At 42.7% G+C, this 16644-nt stretch overlaps 1 protein-coding gene across 4 annotated transcripts in view; it reads left to right on the top strand.

Annotated features, from left to right (window-relative positions):
• The window catches only part of LOC117348678 (matrix metalloproteinase-17-like), a 101314-nt gene that overhangs the window by 37086 nt on the left and 47584 nt on the right, over positions 1 to 16644 (top strand). For 3 of the 4 annotated variants that reach the window (XM_033921051.1, XM_033921053.1, XM_033921050.1), the window contains exon 11: positions 12681 to 13058. The exons of the other annotated variant lie outside the window; for it this stretch is intronic. In XM_033921051.1, the coding sequence (XP_033776942.1) occupies positions 12681 to 13058 (378 nt within the window). The remainder of the gene's footprint in view (positions 1 to 12680; positions 13059 to 16644) is intronic. 4 annotated transcript variants of the gene reach the window in all.

Below are 16644 nucleotides of genomic sequence, written 5' to 3'. Positions count from 1 at the left end.
CCAATGCACCAGAAAACTTCTCCATGGTTCATAGAAACCCTCAGATAAAAGAAAAGAACAGTGAGGAAAGCTGAAAGTCATGGCACAAATCTAGAAGACACAAAGAGAAAACCCTTTGGAAAAAAAACAATTGGAAGACTATAAATTAGACATCTCGAATGGAAAAACAAGTCTACTATTCTAACCTACTACTGAAGGCTCCAAACAGATCCAGCAGGCTCTTCGCACTAACAACAAATTTCTTTACTGCATCCCGAGGAAACAGCCAATCCCTACAAACAAGCCTAGACAGTGAAACATTATCAAACTTCTTCCACAACAAAATACAAAAAATCCGCTTTAACCTTGATTCAGCTGTTAACCAATCACAAATACACCACTACCATTATACCACCAAACACCATCCCAGCAGCAAACGCCCTCTGTCAATTTAAAACCATCTCTCACGCAGACCTGAACAAAACAGTTGACTCATTAAGCCCATCAGGCTCAACCTTAGACCCTTACTCAGCAAGTCTACTGATCTCAACTAAAGAAGCCTTCCTAAAGTTAATTCTCCCCCCTGATCAATGAGTTACTTACATCCGGAGAAGTACCCACAGCCTGGAAAATTGCAGTGGTATGTCCCATCTTAAAGAAACTGAATGCAGACCCAGATCAACCAAGCAACTTCAGACCAATTTCAAACCTCCCATTCATTTCAAAGATCCTAGAAAAGTTGTCCTACAACAACTAAAAGACTTCATGGACAACCAAAAAGCTCTGTCAATTTATCAATTGGGATTCAGGACATCCCATAGTACCGAAACAGTCCTATTAGACATTATTGACAATTGTTGGAAATTTCTTGACCAAGGAGAAGATGCGCTGCTTGTCCTCCTTGACCTCAGCGCCGCTTTTGATACCATCAACCACACTCTTCATCTCCAGACTTACCGACATAGGCATCGGTGGCACAGCATTACGCTGGTTCTCCTCATTCCTAAAAAATAGATCACAGAGTGTACTGCTAGAATCGGACCTCTCACGTCCCAAACCACTCAAATATGGCATGCCCCAAGGTGCATTTCTATCGCCGCTGCTCATCAACTCGTACATCAAACCAGTGCTTGACATTGCGTCAAAACATGACATCATGATTCAGTCATTTGCAGACCATATTCAACTCTACCTCCCACTTGGTAAGAACCGGGACACCCAAATAAAAAAATTTACAATGCTGCCTTTCCGAAATCAAAAACTGGATGACTGTATCTCTAGCTGCTATACTCGTATTGCCTTATCGGGTGTTCTGTATATTTGCTATGTGTAAATTTGTAACTTTGTTGCTATCCTTTCACTATGTATGTAAAATTGTAACCCGTTCTGGGCTCTTTTGGGAGGACAGGCTAGAAAATTGACTAAATAAATAATAAAAGAAAAACAAGTAGAAATAAAGAAGAAATAAATAAATAAAAGGGGACATGGCGGGCCCAGGGGCCCAGTGTACTTGTGTGCCTAGGGGTCCTCGAAGAATTAATCCTGCCCTGGTTACAGGGAAATATTTTAAAACCAATGAGGAATTTTTTTCACTCGGAGAATAGTTAAGCTCTGGAACACATTGCCAAAGGTTGTGGTAAGAGCAGAATAGTGTAGCTGGTTTTAAGAAAGGTTTGGACAAGTTCCTGGAGGAAAAGTCTATAATCTGTTATTGAGAAAGACATGGAGGAAGCCACTGCTTGCCCTGGATCGGTAGCATGGAATATTGCTTCTCTTTAGGTTTTGGCCAGGTACTAGGGACCTGGATTGGCCACCGTGAGAATTGGGCTACTTGATGGACCATTGGTCTGACCCAGTAAGGCTATTCTTATGTTTTTATCAATTATTCAAGAAGGAGGTGAACCATCATAATGTAGTGTCTCAGATTCCAATTTCAGAGAGCTGTACAATGAGGAGAGGATGGTCAAATAGTGTTGAACACTGTGCTGAGATCCAGAAGGATATCATTATCCTGAGTTTCCAGCAGTCGTTGATGTAGAGGACGGTTTCAGTACTGTGGAATTTCCTTAATTCTGATCAGAAAGTGGAGACAGGTTTAAAATTGCTGGGCTCGTTAGGGTCAAGTGTGGTTTTTTTCAAGATCGGTCTGATGACTTCCAGTTTGCGGGCACTATTCTTGTTTGTAGGGCAGTGTTGATGAGAGGAAGGATGGAGTCTACAAAGCTGTCTTTCACAGCCACTAGGAGGCGTGGCAGACAGGGGTCTAGGTTGGAGCCGGAATGGCGAATAGTGGCTAGTGTCTTGGTGATTATAAAGTGTTGATGAAACGGTATATGACACCTGAGCACCTTCATAAAATCAATAAATCTGTTTCAATGCTGTGTTGGAGGGGCTGCAGGACTGTAGGATCTTTCATATGTGGTAGCAATGTCCGATGGTAACCTCTTTTTGCTCATAAGTGAAGAACGGTTACTAGTAGGATAGTAGGTACCATTATACAATCAGATCCGGGGTTATGGCTGATCTCTGTTCAGCAGAAACTCATCTCTTCCTCCTTTTTGACAGTGAGATGTGTTATTGCCTCTCAATGGAAATTTCTACAACCCAACAGTTGGAGGTGTGGTACAGGAAGCTACATTTGGTCCTATGGAACAGCTGAATGCAAGGCGCTCTAATGCAAATGCTAAATTTGATGACACCTGGGGTCCGTTTCATCAGAAGTATTTAACTGATCAGATGAAGTCTTTTCTATGGCACAAGGTAGTGAACTTCGTTTGAGAGGTGGAAAGGAACATGTTTGAGCAGTTAGACCATGAGAGGGATATGTTACTTTATTTTGAAATAAAGTAAAAATAAAAGTAACATACTGTTAAATGTCTAATGATTAATGATTGTAAGTTCCTGTTACTCTAAAGTTCAACAAAAATGTATAGATTTTAAAAAATAAATGTGTATGAATACATCAAAACTAAATAGAAATCCTTTCAGCTTCAAACGTCTGCAAATGAGACCCTTTAGATACAGGAATGGTAACTGAGTACTGAATCCTGACAATCTCATGCCTTTCATGTCTCTACAGGAGAGGTTTATGTCTTTAAGGGCCTGGAGTATTGGAAGTTTGACAGTGAAACCCTGCGGCCAGAGGCTGGCTATCCTCGCAGTATAGCAAAAGACTGGATGGACTGCACAAAGGATTCAATTGCAACCCAAATCGTCACTTCACATCCCTTCTTGGGTGCCAAAATCCAGCAAGATGATCGGGGGCCTGAGCTAGAAGTGGAAAGATGTATGTGTTACAACTCCTGGACTGGCTCTGGCACTGGAAGGACTTTACCATCTGTGGTGATCTATGCTGTCCTGGCAGTAGTTTGCACTGGATCTCCCTAGAGGCATCTGCTTTTCCCACCACCCCACCCCTTGCATGTGCAAACCCACTGGACAATAAATGACAAGGAGATGTAAATATCTGTACAAAGAAGAAACTAACAGTAAATCAAACAAGTAAAGATCTTTATACGCCATATTCCCTCTATCCTGGCAGTATTTAAGGGAAGGCGTGACAGCCAAAGAGATATTCCTTACATTTTACTCCTGTGTTTCATCTTGGCAACAGGTTCAGCCAGGATACAATTAGTGTCAGATAATGGTTTCATAGTTTAGTAAAATTTGATATACCACCTTATCAAAATTCAAAGCGGTTTTACAAAATTTTAAAAAAGAAGGGAACAGAACGACATCAAAAAAATGATAGACAAAAAGACAAGATATACAGAAACGAGAGGAGACGGGGAGGAACTACAATATTTGGATAGAAAAGAACGCAAAGTGGAAAAAACATAAGGAAGGGAGAATGATTAGTAGGCGGAGCTCCTGGGTATCAGGTTGTGGTGTGTGAGGCAGGCATCCTGGGTATCAGGCAGTGTTCCCTCTAAGCTATGTAGTCTTCTTGCATCCAGTAATTGACACTGTTCTCCCGTTGTTGGTGTTGATTGGAGTTCTTTTCCCCTATGATTATAATTATGTAAACTGGCTCTATTATGCTCCCATGAGCAGCAGTATATGAAGTTTCATAAACCACTATAGATATATTCTAGTGCAAAAGACATATGCAACTTGAATCAGTGGGTTATTCACCTCTAATTCCAAGTTATAGAAACATGACGGCAGATAAAGACCAAATGGCCCATCTAGTCTGCCCATCCACAGTAACCATTATCTCTTTCTCTCACTCAGAGATCCCAGGCCCTCTTGAATTCAGACACAGTCTCTGTTTCCACCACCTCTTCCGGGAGACTGTTCCACGCATCTACCACCCTTTCTGTTAAAAAAAAAAAAAAAGTATTTCCTCAGATTACTCCGAAGCCTATCACCTCTTAACTTCATCCTATGCCCTCTCATTGCAGAGTTTCCTTTCAAATGAAAGAGACTCAACTCATGCACATTTATATTACATAGGTATTTAAACGTCTCTATCATATCGCCCCTCTCCCGCATTTTCTCCAAAGTATACAGATTGAGATCTTTAAGTCGGTCCCCATACGCCTTATCATGAAGACCACACACCATTTTAGTAGCCTTTCTCTGGACCGACTCCATCCTTTTTATATCAATTTGAAGGTGCGGCCTCCAGAATTGTACACAATATTCTAAATGAGGTCTCGCCAGAGTCTTATACAGAGACATCAATACATAGAGACATAGAGTATGATGGCAGAAAAGGTCTGACAGCCCCAACAAGTCTGCCCACTTGAATAACTCACCCCCCTAAGCACTTCCTCGAAGTGAACCCACATGTTTATCCCATTTATTCTTAAAATCAAGCACATTTCTGGCCTCTACTACCTGTAGTGGAAGATTATTCCAGTGATCAATCACCCTTTCGGAGAAGAAATACTTCCTAATGTCCCCATGAAATCTCCCACCCCCTCCTTTTTTCTACTGACCATACCTCTCCCTATGCAACCTAGCATTCTTCTAGCTTCCGCTGTCACCTTTTCAACCTGTTTGGCCACAATCATACCCAAGTCCCGCTCTTCTGTCGTGCACAAAAGTTCTTCACCCCCTAAACTGTATTGTATCCTCAGGTTTTTGCAGTCCAAATGCATGACCTTGCATTTCTTAGCATTAGATTTTAGCTGCCAAATTTCAGACCATTCTTCAAGTTTCGCCAGGTCTTTCTTCATGTTATTCACACCATCCGGCGTGTCTACTCTATTGCAGATTTTCGTATCATCCGCAAAGAGGCAAATCTTACCCAACAACCCTTCAGCAATATCATTTATGAAAATGGTAAAAAGAACAGGCCCAAGAACAGAAACTTGAGTCACACCACTGGTAACATCCCTTTCCTCAGAGCGATCTCTATTGATCACTACCTTCTGTCGCCTTCCACTCAACCAGTTAATGACCCAGTCCGTCACTTTGGGACCCATCTCAAGGGCACTCAATTTATTTATTACTTATTTGCTAAAATCCAAATGTGCCACATCTAGCGCACATCCTCTAACCAATTCTCTGGTCACCTAGTCAAATAAACTGATCAGATTTGTCTGACAAGACCTACCTCTAGTGAATCCATGTTGCCTCCAGTCCTGAAATCCACAGGATTCCAGAAACTTGACCATTTTCTGTTTTAAAAGTGTTTCCATGAATTTGCTTATCACAGAAGTCAGACTTACCGGCCTGTAATTCCCTACTTCTTCCTTACTTCTACTTTTGTGGAGAGGGACCACATCCGCCCTTCTCCAGTCCTCCGGTACCACTCCCAACTCTAGAGATTCATTGAAAAGGTCAGTCAGTGGAGTTACGAGAACTTCCCTAAGTTCCTTCAGCACCCTCGGATGTACGCCATCCGGCCTCATTGCTTTGTCTACCTTTATTTTAGCTAGCTCCTCACAAACGCAACCCTCTGAAAATCGATCAGGGACTATTACTCCTCCATCCCTATTCATGTTTGTCTTCTGTGGTCCCGCTCCCAGCGCTTTAGCCGTGAACACAGAACAGAAATATTTATTAAGCAATTCGGCCTTTTCTTTATCAGCTTCTATATATTCCTCCCCTTCATCTTTGAGTCTCACAATGCCACTTTTGCACTTCTTCCTATCACTAATATATCTAAAAAATGTCTTGTCTCCCCGCTTTACTGTGTCAGCTATTTTTTTTTCTTCCATTTGCATCTTTGCTTTCCTGACTACACAACCAGCCTCTCTTAACTTTTCCAGATATTTTTGCCTGTCTTCCTCTTTCTGGGATCTTTTGTAGTTTATGAAAGCTAACCGCTTATTCATTACCTTCTCAGCTACTACTTTTGAGAACCAAAGTGGCCTTTTTTTCCTCTTACTTACTTGCCTCACAAAAAATGTTAAGTCGCCCTAACAATCGCTCCTTTCAGTTTTGCCCACCGCATTTCTACTCCTTCCAGGCGTTCCCATCCAGACAATAATTCCTTGACATAAACCCTAATGCTTTCTTTATTCAACACAATGACAAAAACAAGTATACAAAAAATAAACTAATTTCTATCTCCCAGCCCTCTCCCCATATGTTCAGTTACCCTCAAAATAGTCCTGTAATATTTCCCAATAATGCTCATAGGATTTTATCATGAACTGAAGCTGTGAGGTTTTCCCAAATGAATGACATATCTTAGTCTCTGGCACCATCTAGCTACTGAAAAAGGAGTTTTCAAAATCCAGTCATTAATTTTTATTTTGGGGTTAAACCAGAGTAAGGTATGTCTGTTATGATGATTTTGTTTTAAATTATGTATGTCATTCTGTAAACCGTTTAGTTATAAAACAGTATAGAAATTTTTTAAATAATTAATTAATTAATTTGTCCATGAAGGCCCGGATTCTTTAAACGGTGCCATTATCAATGGCTACCCAGAAAAGTGACGTCCCGTGTTGCTGCATTCTGTGATAAATAGCATCTCTGTATACACATAAGGTGTCCATTTTTGTGAGTAATAATAGTAGTAATAGTGAACCCAGTGATACAGCTGCTATTATTAAAACAGGCTGCTTCAAGGCTTTCCCTGTGATGCTTCCCACCTTCTTTGATGCAGCTTCCTGTTTCTGGCAATGATCAATGTATATTAAAAGAATGAACTGCAGGGGGGAAGGGATAAAGGAGAGAGACAGGCACCATGTCCAGGGACGTTGAAATGTGCTGTTTGACCTAGAAAGGAGAAGGAAGGAACTGACAGGGAGAGGCAGGGTTGGATTAAATTGTAGGCCTAGTAGGCACATGCCATGGACCAGATGAATTCAGGGGGACTCGCCGATGTGCTACTCCGATGACTGTCTGGCTTATACCTCTGGATCTCCCAACCTCCCCACCGCTACAATTGAATCTTCGGGCTGCTGGCAGCGGCAATGAGGTAAGCCTGCTGCCATGGGCCTGCCATGAAAGCCATCTTTCTGCAGCAATTTCCTGTTCCCATCTAGGCAGGATACTGCAGAGAGGGGGCTTCCGGGTCAAGCCAATAGCAACAGGCTCACCTTGTTGCCACTGCCGGCTACCCAAAGATTCAATTGCTGCACCAAAAGAGGTAGGTGCCCCCCCCCCCCCCAATTCTCTCATCTCCTTCCTTATACCTTATGACACTAGAATTTGAATAGATTCTATTTTATACACTGAGTTATAAAGTGAAACATCTTATTCCTTCTCTTCACCTGTTATTGGGAAAGTTTTATTGATTATGCTGGGAATGTACCATATAAATAATTATACTCTGACCAATCAAAGGCAATTATAGGTTTGACAGTTGTGACCAGTCAGGCTCCGTGCCTGCCGTGGTCCCAGTGAAATTGCATAGAAAGGGCAGAGGTAAACCCAGAAAGCAATCCTTTCAAGCTAAACTTCAGATCCAGATAGAACAGCCTAAGGATGGGTCAGACCCAGAGTGGGAGGATATGGGAATCCTCTCCAGTCACTACGCTTCTTTAAACCCACCTAGGAACATAGGCTTTAAATCTAATCCTGTTTATAGGAAGTCATGCAATCTCTCTGACAGCCACCAGCGGGAGCCCAAGAGAGCCACAAGCTAGAGCAAGCTCAGGCATGGCAGGGCGTGGCTTTCCCCATGAAAAACCTACAGATTTCTCTAGGCTGTTGGAGAGGATAGGGAAGAGGAACAAGCCTCTCCCCAAGGAGCAGTTGCCCAGCTCAGGTCAGGGTAATGGCCCAGATCTGATGGAAGTAAAGGAAGATGGTTCTTCTACAGAGTTTGCAGCACCAACCCAGGAGGAACTGATGGATTTTCAGGAAGAGCTGTTCCAGGAACCTGAATTAATAGATGTGGGTATGGCTGCCAAGCACTACGGAATGCAGCGCTGTAAGTTTGGAATTGCTGAATTTTGGGACATTTTGAAATGACTGTGCTTTACTTTTGGTGATATTTTTCTGTGCATTTGCTGATTGAAATGTATTGATTGTTGTGCCAGAGTTAAGTACCTTGAGTTTAAAAACCCCAGCTGTTTTGTTTTGGACTCTGTGTGGGGGTTGGGTACTAGCTAGTGCCTGAAAAAGAAACTGTGTTTTCTTTCTCCCTGGCCCAAGCCTTGGCCTAAGCCAGTAGGAAGCTGATGTTTGCTACAATCCTGGGTGGAAATTTTGAAAGCAATTTGGGAAAAGCGTTTTGGAAAGGCAAACTTGTGGCAAACTCCCTGGCCTCAGTTCTGCTTGCTAACAGCTGGAGGCTTCAGCTTGTTTTTGTTTTGATAAATGTTTAAATGCTTGGACTGCTACAACTTAGGAAAGTTGAACTTACCTGGGACCTGCATTAGGCAAGACAGTGGAAAGAAGTTGGAGAATAAAATAAACTCTTTAGGAAAAGAAAGTTTTTGATTTTGAGAAAGGAAAATCCTGAAAGTTTTACAAGGGATTTTTTTCTTGATAATCATTTTTGTTGTGCTTGAGTTTACTGGAGGGATTTGGCACATTCTGACAAATAAACCTGTGTTGGGAAGTTTCTTTATCACAAAACTTGGTGTTTTGCACTCTTTATTTTGTTTGTATTTTTTTTTTTTTTTTTGATCCTGCAGGGCTAACTCCATCTTGAGTAGCGCGCCTAGACCAGCAGTTTTGCCTGTGACCACTTGGGGCGCTGTTGGCTGTTCTGTGAGACCCCTGTGGTTACACAGTGAAAGCATAATTAACTAGAGTTACCAGATGTCCGAGAAAATCCAGACATATCCTCTCCTTAGAGGACTGTCCTGGTGCCCAGAGGGATTTCCAAAACCCAGCAATTTGTACGAGTGTTGGAAGTCCCCGTGTTCAGGGCCGCATCTGGAGGACGTCGATGCAATGACATCATACTCATGTACATGATGTCATTATGTTGATGTCCGCGTATGTGCAGATGTAGTCCTGAGCTTAGGGAGGTTTGTGTGAGGGCTGGGGGCAGAATGGGGCGGAGCTGGAAATGGAATGGGGCGGGGCTGGGGGTGTAACAAGGAAGGGCTAGGTGTCCTCTCTTTTTTTATAGAAGAAATCTGACAACCTTATAATTAACCTATCTGAGTAGTCACAAAAATATATAAATAATAATATTGGACTGTTTAAATTGCTAAGTGGACAGATCTTATCCATATATTTGTGGGTCACGTTAGGAGAGGAGCAAGGGCAAGAAAATTATCAAGATAGCAGCAACATTTAACTAGTATTCAGGTAAGTTACCAGGATATGCTTTGTTTGGGCCTTTGGAATAGCAGGCGCAGTTTTTAGAGCTACAGCCTCAGCACCCTGAAATTGTGGGTTCAAATCCCACACTGCTCCATGTGACCCTGGGCAAGTCACTTAATCCCCCTATTGCCCCAGGTACATTAGATAGAGTGTGAGCCCACCAGGACAGACAGGGAAACATGCTTGAGTATCTGAAAATAAATCACTTAGGCTAGAAGTGGTATATAAATAAATAAATAAACAAACAAACACAGATAATGCTAGTGTGATCACTGCGCAATCTTTATATTCAGTGCTGCTACCTCCATAGATAGTGCCTTGAAAGTATGGATTAAGTAAAAAGGCAATGCTGGTATTTGAGTAAAGTCAGTGCCTATGCTGGTTGAAATTATTGAAACTATTGACTAATAGTAGTGTTGTAGAGATGGAGGAGCAGAAACGTGAAAGTTAGCTCAGGACACTAGATGCACTACAGATAGTGATTCGATTGCTGTTGGCCAATTCTCCAACAGTAATCGATGCACTATCAATTTGCATGCAAACAATTTGCACAATTTGTCCCATTAAAAAATGTTTTTAAACAGCCCCCCCACCATGCCCTCCCACCCTGCACCAGCACCCCAAATCACTGTCCAACCCTTTACCCCCTGACCCTCGGCAAAATTGCAGGAGGGATGCTCACTCTATCCCCCTTGAAAAAAACTCCCACTCACCCCCCGCACTCCCTCCCTCCCCTCCTGTCTCCAGGCCCCCCTGCCTGTACCTGTTAATAGTTGGAAGCAGGCGGTACAGAGAACACCTTCTGCTCCTCTTCCCTCCAACTATAACACTGGGCCTTAGACAATGCGCTGGTGCATCATGAAAGTCCCTGAGACATCTGAGCCAATCAGGGACTTTCTTAGGAAGGAGCATAAGGAAGTCCAAAACAAATGATGCCATCACATGATGCACTGGGGAGGGGCCTAAAGCCTAGTGCCATAGTCAGAGGGAGGAGCAGCAGGAAGTGTTCTCTGTACCTTCTGCTCCCAACTATTAACAGGGGGGGGCTGGAGGTGGCAGGAGGGAGTGGGAATCCCTCCTGCCTTTTCTCGAGGGGGGAAGGAGGAGGGAGTGGGCATTTCTCCTGCCATTTTTTTTGGAATGCACAGGGAAGGGAGTTCCTTCGTGGCAGGAGGTTGAAGGCATCTCTCCTGCCATTTTGGGGGATTCGGGAGGGAGGCATTTGTCAAGGGGGAGAATTCATTTTTTCTTTATGGGACAGATATTTTTCGTGTGTAAACATTGCTGAATCAGAAGAAGGGAGGGGTGGGTATTCCTGGCATAAGTATTTGTTACTATAGGAACACAATGCCTACAATCAAGTGAACATTAAATTAGAGGTATCAGCATAACTAACCACAAGGGCTATTCAAAAAGCTGATCTGAACATGTCACGTGAAGGGCGAGCATGTGAGAGGAGGAGTAAGGACATGTCTGGGAGTTCTGATGGCTTTTCAAAACCCGGCACTTTGTCTGTCTGGGTTTTGAAAAGCTTCCAGCTAGCAGTGACATCGGGATGGTATCTGCGCATGCAACACAGTGATGTCACATGCATGCGTGTGACCTCATTGCATCACAGATGCCCTCCTGACAAGCAAACAGGTTGAGGAGGTGGGGCTGGTGCAGGGCTGGGGGCAGAACACAGCATGACTCAAGCGGATCAGGGTGAAACTGGGCGGGCCTGAGGGTGGGGCCATGGGTCTGGATTTTCATTCCGGAAAATCTGGTAACCCTAAGTATGTATGAAGGAGTCTGATAGGTTGTGAACTATCTTTGCTCTATCAAATGAGCAGACAGGTAGGAGGGACTAATAAAAATATGGACTAACTACAGTATATATTGTGTGATCATGTAAACTTCTGCATGCCTACCTTGCCAGATTGTGCAGATTGGATACCCTTTTTGGCCAAAAAGAAAATAAATTAAATTGCATTACTTTACCCAAAGTCTCCGCAGAGTCTTTCTCATAGTATTAATAATCTTGCCCTCCCAGAGGACTTTTACTTCTTGCTCCCTGTGGCCAGTCAGCCTAACATTCCTTTGCTTATGTTGGCTTTGCCTCAGCCTCTGATTCCTCAAGTTAGCACCACCTACTGGAAGGTAGCTTAATCGCCAAATCAGCGAGGGAGCGTTTCTATGGATACTTGTTACCATGCCACTCACTACCTCCCACCCAGGCTCCTCCCCCTGCATCCCCACGACTTCCTGTTACCAAGGGAACCAAAGAAAACGGTTGGGAGCAGCAAGACCAGGAACTGGATTTCCTTTCCTAGAGTCTGGTTGATGTTGTCCAAGGTTCCTGGGCCTAGAAGAAGCAACCAGCGGTTCTTGCGTTCTCCTTCAAAGAGTTCCTCTGCAAGGGAAGTCCGTTTCCTGTTCAGCATGTCCAGAGTGGACCTGCTTCTCCTGATCCTGTTATGGCAAGGTGAGACTGGTGAAGTGAAAATGATGATAAATAGAAAAAGCGGTAGGATGAGACTAGGAAGCTTCACTCCACCACCACTGGCTCTCACATGAGAGGACAGGGAACAGATTAGAGCAGGGGTGCCAAAGTCCCTCCTCAAGGGCTGCAATTCAGTCAGGTTTTCAGGATTTCCCCAATAAATATGCATGAGATCTATTTGCATGCACTGCTTTCATTGTATGCTAATAGATCTCATGCATATTCATTGGGGAAATCCTGAAAACCTGACTGGATTGCGGCCCTCGAGGAGGGACTTTGACACCCCTGGATTAGATCATTGTACTGTTGGAATTTGAAAGGACTTTAAACCACTTGGAAGCTTTTTTTGTGGTATATCAAATGCCAATAAAGATAAATGGAAGTGCTGATTTTGGAAGCTGGTCAGCTTCTCTTTGACACTGTACTTCCTTTTGTGATAAGGCTGAATGTTTTGGGCTTAATTAAACCTGTATGAAACTGAAATTCATTTTGAAATTCTGTACATTTATACTAAATGTGTCTGCTTTTGTAGGTTCTGTCTACCAAATAATGACAGCAGAGTATATGAATCCTACTGATAATGTAAAAGTGAAGCGAGCACTGTGTGTCATCATCCCATGCAAATTTGATTTCCCATCAACTATAACATTAGGAGATAATCCTCATACATACTGGTTCAAGGAAGCAGCATCTACCAGAACAGACAAGCCTTTATCAACCATTGATGACTGTAAAGAAGTGTCTGAGAATACCAGTGATTGCTTTCACCTCTTGGGAGGCTCCGAGAAGCACAACTGTGCCCTCAGGCTCAATGATGCCAGTGAGGAGGAAGAAGGAAGATATTTCTTCAGGACTGAGGGAAAATCTCTTTACATCTTCTTCAAAAGCAAACCTTTTATGAATGAAATAGGTAAGTGTTAATAGAAACAAAATTTAAAGTCTACATGATTTATATCATGTCACAAGAGACATACCACAAGCAAAATCCTGTGCAGATTTTCTAAACAGACGCAGCTATTGTTTTTAATCAAAGCATAAAAAGTAATCTATTCAAGTTTAATATGTATTTGATTAATCGCTTATCTTTTTTACTAAGCGATGTACAATATACAATGAGAAAAACATATTTAAAACAAATTACAAGGACCAAGACTGACAAGAGATGGTGGAAAAGGGGAGAAACAAAAGGGAGGGGGATTTTCTCTTTGAATCTATTCTAGTTAGCTTTGATACTCTCTTTGATGTATGGTTTTATTGTGTGGTTTAACTGTTGTTGACTGTATGCCATCTCAAGATAGATTAGTCAACTTAAAGCAAAATAAATAAGTAATAAGATCATACAAGTTATAAACCAACTGCATTAGAGGCCAACTGAATTTTGGTTTTCGGTATGGAAGTGAAACTGACCCAAAATCCGTATTTGGCCTCGTTTCAGGTTCAGCTGAAAATGCAGCTGTATTTTCACTGAAACTGGGCTGTATCCTTCTTCCTCTCCCCAGAGAAACTATATCCATCCTTTTGTCTCTCCATCTTCCCCCACCCACCCCAATTGGAGGAACACCCTTCATACACTCACCCATGAGCCTGTCCCCAGCCTACTTTTACACCCTGATGGCCAAACCAGAGCAGGAGGATTCCCAGTTGCTCCTGCCTCTGCTGTCTCCACCGTCAGAATGAGTGTTGAGACCTTTAGTGGCAGTCTTGGAAAACTACTGTTGAAAGTCAAGGTTGCCATTTTGAAATTGGAGCCGACATAGGCAGTAGTATAGTACTTCACAGTCGCTCCTGCCTATGCCAGCTCTAATCTCGGCAGCCATTTTGATGGCAGAGATGATGGGAAGAAGCAACTGGGGATCACTCTTGCACAAATTAAGCCACTAGATTAGTGTTTCCCAACTTCTTCAAGCCAAGTACCCCCTAGATTGAAAAAATTTCAATTGAGTACCCCTGAGCTCTGAGCAGCAGAGATTTTTAAATGGACATTTTATTAAGAACATAAGAATAGTTGTACTGGGTCTGACCAATAGTCCATCTAGCCCAGTAGTCTGTCCTCATGGTGGCCAATCCAGGTTACTAGTACATGGCAAAAACCCAGGAACTAACTAGGCAACACAAATAACAAATACAGATCACTGCAACTGGCATACAGAACAAGGCAAATCTGGCAAGATCTGTTATATTTCAGTCTCATATAAACTGGCCCTTTGACAGGTGGTGTGTTAGTCTTACAAACTGAGTGAAACTGAGCAATGACTCTTAGATGGGGCCTATGTATAAGAATAGGAGAAAAAGGCATAGGATGAAGTTAAGAGGTGATAGGCTCAGGAGTAATCTAAGGAAATACTATTTTTCAGAAAGGATCTCCTGGAAGAGTTGGTGGAGACAGAGATTGTGTCTGAATTCAATAAAGCCTGGGACAGTCACGTGGGATCTTTTAGAGAGAGGAAGAGATAATGGTTACTGCAGATGGGCAGACTGGATGGGCCATTTGGCCTTTATCTGCTGTCATGTTTCTATGAAACCATAAATAGTAATCCACTCAATCAGAAAAGTGCATATCTTACTCTAATGTTACTATATCATCTCTTCTTAATTCAGGAAAAAGGCCTCAGAAATGGAGCCTACGCACAATCTTATCAAAGACTGAGAGTCTGCGTAGTTTACAATGCTCTGTGCTCCAGTCATCGGCCAAAAAACCTGAGTTCTTTATTTAGTCTTTTTACTCAACTAATTTTTTCAATATTTTGAATTTTCTTTAAAGTTCATTAGATCATTTCATTTGTCTTATAGAATATCATTTAGCTCTTTTCAAAAGTCACTAGAAATGCACTTCTCCTTTAGTTTGAAAAAGATTGACAGCTATTTACTTATCTCAATCAGTATTATTCTGAACCATGGTTCAATATGCCTGATGTAGACTGGAACAAACTTTCCGCTACAACCAGCGGCAGTAAGAGGCTACTGGCCTCCATGCGGGGAGCAAGCCTCAAACAGATGGTATTGGAATCCACCAGGGATCAGGCGATTCTGGACCTAATACTCACTAATGGAGACAGTGTCACAGAAGTTTCAGTAGGAAATGCTTTGGCCTCCAGTGACCACAACATGGTGTGGTTTCACCTCAGGAATGGAGTTACTTGGTCAAATACAAAAAAGGTTCTAAATTTTAAGGCAACTAACTTCTAGAGCATGGGAGATTTTGTCTATTAGGCACTGCAAAATCAGGGCATGACGGACAGTATGGAGGTACTATGGTCAACCCTGAAAACCACCCTGCAAGAAGCAACCAAACTTTACATAAAAACCGTGAGTAAACAATGGAGAAATAATAGACCCCAATGGTTCTCCACGGAGATCTCTGAACTAGTAAAGCAAAAGAAAAAAGCATTTTTATCCTACAAACAATCACAACGACCGGAAGCTAAAGAAACCTATCTGGTAAAATCCAGAACTGTTAAAACAGCAGTCAGGGATGCCAAACTCCGGATGGAAGAAAATATAGCTAGGCAGGATAAAAAAAGGGGATAAATCCTTTTTCAAATATGTTAGCGACAGAAGAAAGAACACAGACGGGATTGTGCGCCTAAGGAAACCTGACGGTAACTTTGTAGACTCAGATAAAGCCGAACTACTCAACAGCTACTTCTGCTCGGTCTTTACCCGTGAGGCGTCGGGATTCAAACCGCAGCTACAGACAAGAGGGTGCTCGGAGGACCCATTCCGAGATTTTGAATTCACCGAGAGCAACGTCTATCACAAACTATCGAAGCTAAAAGTAAACAAAGCCATGGGGCCGGATAATCTACACTCCAGAGTATTTCGGGATTAAGAAATGTCCTGGCGAAACCGTTAGCCGCGCTTTTCAACCTTTCCTAAGCAAGGGAAAAGTCCCCTTGTGTTCAGTTTTGGAGGCCACATTATCAAAAGAATGTGAAGAGAATGGAGTAGGTTCAGCATATAGCCACTAAGATGGTCTCAGGACTTAAGGATCTCCCATATGAAGAATGTCTAAGCAGGCTGCAGTTATATTCTCTCGAAGAACACAGAGAAAGGGGTGACATGATAGAGACATTCAAATATCTTACAGGCCGTATTGAGGTGGAGGAAGATATCTTCTTCCTTACGGGTCCCATGGCAACCAGAGGGCATCCGCTCAAACTCAAGGGTGGGAGATTTCATGGTGACATCAGGAAATACTTCTTCACTGAAAGAGTAGTTGATCAATGGAATGGTCTTCCACGTCAGGTAGTTGAGGCCAGTAACGCACTCAACTTCAAGGGATGATGGGATAAACATGTAGGTTCGTTCCGGGAAATGCTTAAAAAGAGGGTTCTTGTTGAGGAAGGGTTCTTGGAGTGGGTTCGCTCCGGGAAATTCTTAAGGGAGGGTTCTTGTTGAGGAAGGGTTCTTGGAGTGGGTTCGCTCCGGGAAATTCTTAAGGGAGGGTTCTTGTTGAGGGAGGGTTCTTCAAGTGGGCAGACTTGTTGGATCGACGG

This window comes from Geotrypetes seraphini, chromosome 14 (genome assembly GCF_902459505.1).
Source record: "Geotrypetes seraphini chromosome 14, aGeoSer1.1, whole genome shotgun sequence".
Taxonomy (NCBI): domain Eukaryota; kingdom Metazoa; phylum Chordata; class Amphibia; order Gymnophiona; family Dermophiidae; genus Geotrypetes; species Geotrypetes seraphini.
Note: the sequence above shows the minus strand (reverse complement) of the source record. Positions and strands in the feature narration are given on the sequence as shown.